A 6,470-nucleotide genomic window follows, 5' to 3' on the forward strand; every position below is an offset into this window, starting at 1 on the left:
TATATGTATTTCTGATCTTGATTAAGATATTGTGATTGTGTAGTTCATTTAAAAATGTAATGTATATAGGCTGTTAATGGATAATCATCAATAAACAAGCTTGTAGTCATGTTAGTTAGATTTTCTAGATATATAGAGATATATTTCAGTTAAATAGGCATTTTTCATATCTTTCAAAGACTACAGAATATGGCATTTTAAATGTCTTAATAACTTAGGATTGTTCATGACAGTGAGACACATCTGCTCATGACAGCATCAATCTACTTCAAGAAGAAGATGGGCATCGAAGAGGCTCCTTATGGAGTTCGGTAGTCACTTGGGCAAGAAATGCTCTTGCCTGGAGTGTTGCATAAACTGGACATAGAGAACCCACAGAGAGAAGACTGCTGAACTTGCCTAAAGGTGAGATGGTCTTTCAGGGTTCCTGCTTCATGAAAGAGTCTACAAGACATTCTGCAGGACACAGCAGATAGTGTCTGAACTGTCTTTGAAATTTCCTGCATCATGGAAAAGTTTGCTGGATACTATGGGCCTATAGGCTGAAGATGGATGTACCAATGGTACAAAAGAACTTTGGGTGACTGTTCAGACAGCGAGATGTCTCTGTCATTTCTAGAGTTTTGGAAGTTTCTTACTTCTTGTTTGCTTAGGTAATATTATACCATTCTGGAGTTTTTGATGGAGTTTAAGAATGGTTAGTTATAGATATAAATATTGTAACTGTTATTCTGGCTTGATAACTTTTGCTATATGTAATTTTATTATGTTAAAGTGAAAGCCTTTCTTTTTTGTTTAAACAGAAAAAGGGGAAATGGTGGAGGATGGTCATATGTCTATCTGTTGCTTTCATTGGTTAATTAATAAAGAAACTGCTTGGCCTGATAGGTCAGAACATACATAGGTGGGTGGAATAGACAGAATAGAATGCTGGAAAGAAGGGAAGTGAGGTCAGATGCTATGGAGCCAGCCGCCAGGTCAGACATGCTTAATCTTCCCTGGTAAGCCACCACCTCGTGGTGCTACACAGATTATTAGAAATTGGTTAATCAAGATGTGAGAGTTAGCAAATAAGAGGCTGAAACTAATGGGCCAGGCAGTGTTTAAAAAGAATACAATCTGTGTGTTGTTATTTTGGGGCATAAGCTAGCCAAGTGGCCAGGAGCTGGCCTGAAGGTCCTTCTACAACAAACAAAAGACACAGAAGCTCGCGGGCCTGAGTTTGGTCTCCAGCACCCATGTGTGAGTTCAGACAGAAAGGGATCCTTGGAACCCAGAACTGGGGTGGTGGGGACAGGAGGATCCAGGGTTCTAGTCTAATCAGCATGCTCCAGGGCAGTGAGATCCGTCTCAGGAACAAGGTGGACAGCGAGAAGGAGTGGAATTAGCAGGGCCCGGATGGCGTGCTAGGATGCACAGGTGAAAGGGCAAAAGAGAAACATAAGAGCCTGGATCCAGGAACGTGATTCTGGGCAGTTTGGGAGTGTGGGTGACATTGGGGTGGGTGCTGAGATGCTCCTGTCATACGTAACCTTTTGTGTGTGCAGCGGGGTCTGCACAAGCCTGCGGAGGCCAGAGGTCAACCTTTGGTGTCTTTCCTTAGGCACTGCCCTCCTTGTTCATCTCCCACTGACCGGTTCACTCTCCAGCACCCCCCAGCACCTCCCTCCTCCTCACAGCATCCTGCCCACCCTCAACCTCACTAATGTTTTATCTATCTTTCTTCTCCTGCTTCTTGTGACCTACCTGCCTAGATGCTGATTTTCTCCATATTCTTCCCCTACGTCCTCCTCTGCTGCTTCCTCATCCGCAGTCTCTTCCTGCCAGGAGTGATGGCTAGCCTCAGATGCCTGGTGACCATAGAGGCAAGTCCCTCTCTATCTCACTCCCCAGGCCTCCCAGGTTCGTTGCTCTGTCAGCCTCACCTCACCTGGGAACCCTCTCCTCCACAGCTCTCTATCTTGTCATCGCTGCACACATGGCATCAGGCTGGAGGCCATGTGCTCTACTCCCTCGGCCTTGGCGTGGGCACCATCATCACTTTCTCTTCCTACCAGACTAGAGGTGACAACCACATCAAGTTGGCCTCCTTTATGGCCATGGCCAACCTGGTGACGTTGCTGAGCACGGCCATCATCTTTCTGGTGCTGGACTTCTGGACCATAACCAGCAGGCTCAGCTGTGTTGAGAAGTGAGTGGCACAACCTGGCAATGCTAGCAGAAGCTTTCCCTCCTCAGCTCCCCTTCAACACCATAGTCCTGTTGGCATTACCACCACCTGTTTTTTTTTTTTTAGGCAGGGTCTCATGTTGCCAAAGCTGGCCTTGATCTGTCTAAGTAGCTAAGGATGACCTTGAACTTCTGACCCCCCTTGTACTCTTGAATGCTGAAGTGACAGGCAGGTGCCACCACACCCAGCTTGCACCTGAGAAGCTGAAGGTAAGGCTGCAGCGAGACCACACTGTGCATGTGCTGCGATAACTGTCAGCTACAGACTCAGAGGTTCAGGCAGAAACTGTGAGAGTCAGTGTGCAGGGAAGCTAGAGGAGCCTTGTGCTTTGTTGGTGGGTGTGTAAATTCATGCCATTGCCTTTGAGGACAAGTACTTCTCACAATCAAATCACTTGCACGGGGATTCCATGGCCGCTGCTCACACACTGACAGACATCTGAGTCACGACTTTGTTCAGTGACCCAAATGATGACTGACCATTGACTACCTGTAAGTAAACATGGAAGTGCAGTCTGAGACCCTAGCTATAAGATTTCATAAAAAAGTTAGCATAACCATCCAACTAATGGAATACCAGGCAGTAATGAAAAGGACTGGACTAACACTGTGTTTCGGGGCCTTCATGTCTTAGACACTGTCTTAGCTCTGGTTACTGTTGTTATGAAGAGACACCATGACTACAGCAACTCTTGTAAAGAAAACATTTAACTGGGGGTGGCCATTTAATTAACTTACACACACATATCACATACAACCACACACACACACACACACCACACACACCACACACACCACACACACCACACCACACACATCACACACTCACCATACACATCACATACATCACACACCACACACACATACACACATCACATACCACACACATCACATATATCACACACACACACACACACACACACACACACACACACACACACACTCTCACACAGAGCCCCCAACCATGGACTTCCAGAGCCATGATAGCGTACATCCGTATGCGATTCTCCTCCTCCTTGGTTGGTGACGCTTGGAGAGCCAGACCGTTCTCTACCGTCTTCTTTTCTCTTCTGACACTAGCAGGAGTGTCAACAAGCTGGTCGATCTGATAATCAAAGGTGTGCTGTCCCAGGCTGCCTGGCCTCCCCAAGGCATCATTCATAAACCTCCAGTAGAATACATGGACTGGACCAGTCAGCTCTCCAATAAACTCCAGGAGGATGTTGTCCATTTCTCCCCACGCTGCAGCATCCTGGTACAGAAGGAAAAGGTGTGTTAAGGAGGCTGGTCTGGCTGCCTCCCCGCAGCCAAGAGTTCTGATCTTGGCTCACCTCCATATCTATGTGCCACAGCTACATTGTAGCTCACTTCAAGGGACCCAGAAAATGAATGTCACTCAGGACACTCAAGGAGGGACAACTTTGAACACTTTAACCTCCTCGATTTCCACGCTGAGTGGCAGACATGACTAATGAAGTACTCTCCCAACCCCATCCATCCAGACCCTGCCCTGCCTTAGAGCTCCTCTCCCCACAGTTCATGGAGGGCCCTGGCCTGGCATACGTGGCCTTCTCTCAAGTCATCTCGCTGTTTCCTGGCTCCTCTTTCTGGGCCATCATCTTTTCCATTGCCCTTGTCATCATGGGTCTGGTCACACTGACAATGCTCCTGGAGAGTATTGTGCTTCCTCTGCAGAGAAACATCCCAACCTTCGAGAAGTATCCCAAACTGATACCAGGTACAAAAGCCCTTACCTTGTAATCTTCCTCTCACTTACCACACTTTAAGCATCCCGAGGTCACATGGACCCCCTAGCTCACAAACCCCAGTGTACCCCATTCACTGTCACCCTTAGTGACTGTCTGTTTGGGAGGACTTCTGGGCAGCCTTGTCCTCTACCACCTGGTCCCTATGGTCCTCGTCATTTTTGTGGTGCTCCAGAACCTTTCTCTGGCTTTTGTCTACAGAATCAAGAGGTAATTTTCGATCCCTGGCAGGGGGGGGGCTTAGCTATTCAATCTATTCTAGGCCTTCAGGGGGCAGAGGCACTGCATGGGAGTCAAGGTCCTCAGAGAGTGGGCAGATCCTCCAGGAAGATGCATTCCTAAGTGCACTGCAGGCCAAGGGACGTGGTGGTACCATCTGTGGACTGAACGATTCTCATGGATAACAAAACATGGTCCAGAGCCAGGGAGGCCTGGTCCCCTGATGGAGGAAGGCCATTGGTTAATTAAATAAAGAAGCTGCTTGCCCTGATAGGTTAGAACGTAGGTGGGAGGAGTGAACGGAGCAGAATGCTGGGAGGAAGAGGAAGTGAGGTCAGACTCGACAGCTCTCCTCTCAAGGGCAGACGCCTCAGAGAGACACGATGCTCCACTCTTGCAGGCAGAGGCGAGAGCTCTGCTCTCTGAGGCACACGCCATGAAGCTCTGACCCAGGATGGACGTAGGCTAGAATCTCCCTGGTAAGCCACCTTGTGGGCTACAGCAGATTATTAGAGATGGGCTAGTCCAGGTGCGAGAATTAGCCTAGAAGAGGCTAGATAGAAATGGGCCAAGGCACACGCCATGAAGCTCTGACCCAGGATGGATGTAGGCTAGAATCTCCCTGGTAAGCCACCTTGTGGGCTACAGAAGATTATTAGAGATGGGCTAGTCCAGGTGCGAGAATTAGCCTAGAAGAGGCTAGATAGAAATGGGCCAAGCAGTGTTTAAAAGAATACAGTGTCCGTGTAATTATTTCGGGTAAAGCTAGCCTTGCGGGTAGCAGGGTGCTGGGGACACAGCCCGGCCGCTCTTAACACAACAGTCCCCCACACTAAGCATCAGGAGTTTCCAAGAGTTGGAGATAGAAGGTCTACCTGTGCCCAGGTATGCCCAGGCCTTACGTCCCGATGGCTACCTCCTTCATCCATGTTCGGGGCTGAGATGTTCTACCAGCTGGACCACCTGGTGTGGGCACCCTTCACCTTCTTGTGGACTTACGTGACCCTGCCCACTCTGCTGGTGCTGCTTGCCATCTACTTCCTGAATCTCTACCACAGGAAATCCCTCTACTACATCTCCTGGAATGACAGTATGGTGCGCCCTGGGGACCTGGCACCCCACCCTGTGGCTCTTACACTTAGGGACCTGGATACCCCAAACCCCAAGCACATAGACTCAGCCCCCCCATCCTTCATCTCCTACCCCCAGGACTTGGGGAACTCTGTGCCCAGAGTATTCAGACTGAGTCTTCACCTGTATCTTCTGCCCTGGGGACCTGGGGACACTGCACCCAGACTGAACCTGTGGTCCACTGTTCCTGTCTCCAGAGCCAGAAAGCAACCTTACCAGAAGATGGTCCTGAGCTGGGTCACCTTCCTCAGCGTCCTGGCTCTACTGCCCATACCTGTGTATCCACTGCAGCTCTGGTGGAACCAGGATGACCAGGTCATCTGTGAGGTCTTTAAAAAGCCTTCATCCTTCAAAAGGACAGAAATGGAATTCAACAAGGTCAGCCAGTGGCCTGCATATGCGCTAAGTAGATTCACACTCAGAGGCCAGGACAAAGGTGGCCAGTTCCACTCCCAAGAAAGAACCACAGATGACATCCCCCTTCAACCCCTAAACCTGTTGACAAAAAGTGACAGTGAAATTTTCTCCAGTTTCAGCCTTCAAGCCTCCATTGTCCCCAACAATCCTGAGGCACCAAAGCCCACTGTCATCCCAGGAGGTTACCTTGGCTGCCACAGCACTGGACAGAAAGGACAGGCATAAGGCTTCTGAAGTGGCCATGTTATATGTTTTTTAGTTTGATGCACATCAAGCCAGTACCACAGAAAGCAGAAGACAGGTATGTGGAAACCCAGGGGGAACATCTGTGAGAGCCCTCACTGGGCTTCAGCTGGCCACGGCAACTCAGAAGCCCATCTTCCAGCAGTTTGGATGCTGTGCTCAAGGCAGCCCCAGGGCCCCCTGACTCTCTGAGATATGGACACAACTTTGGTGTGCCCAGCTCAGACACAGTGCTCCCTCTAGCCCTGCCTAGCCCTTTTGCCTGTCAACTGTATGGCCTATCTCCCAGGGACGATGATCTCACTTGCTGCCAAGATAGCATTTGTTGTCTGTTAATAAATGAGGTTGATGAATTACATACCCACTGTGGGCACAGTGTTCTCTCTCTCACACACACACTTCACACATACCCGCTGTGGGCACAGTGTTCTCTCTCTCAGTTCACACATACCCGCTGTGGGCACA

The 6,470-nt window shown here is 49.3% G+C and overlaps 1 protein-coding gene across 1 annotated transcript; it reads left to right on the top strand.

Annotated features, from left to right (window-relative positions):
- Positions 1-1,639: 1,639 nt before the first annotated feature.
- Positions 1,640-5,987, top strand: LOC101985099 (orphan sodium- and chloride-dependent neurotransmitter transporter NTT5-like). Its single transcript, XM_005366946.2, has 7 exons — positions 1,640-1,865; positions 1,953-2,191; positions 3,313-3,499; positions 3,766-3,967; positions 4,085-4,205; positions 5,144-5,311; positions 5,549-5,987. Exons 1-7 carry the CDS (start codon positions 1,755-1,757, stop codon positions 5,985-5,987), a joined length of 1,467 nt encoding a protein of 488 aa, XP_005367003.1. The 5' UTR covers positions 1,640-1,754.
- Positions 5,988-6,470: the final 483 nt, after the last annotated feature.

This window comes from Microtus ochrogaster, unplaced genomic scaffold (assembly GCF_000317375.1).
Source record: "Microtus ochrogaster isolate Prairie Vole_2 unplaced genomic scaffold, MicOch1.0 UNK14, whole genome shotgun sequence".
Lineage (NCBI taxonomy): Eukaryota > Metazoa > Chordata > Mammalia > Rodentia > Cricetidae > Microtus > Microtus ochrogaster.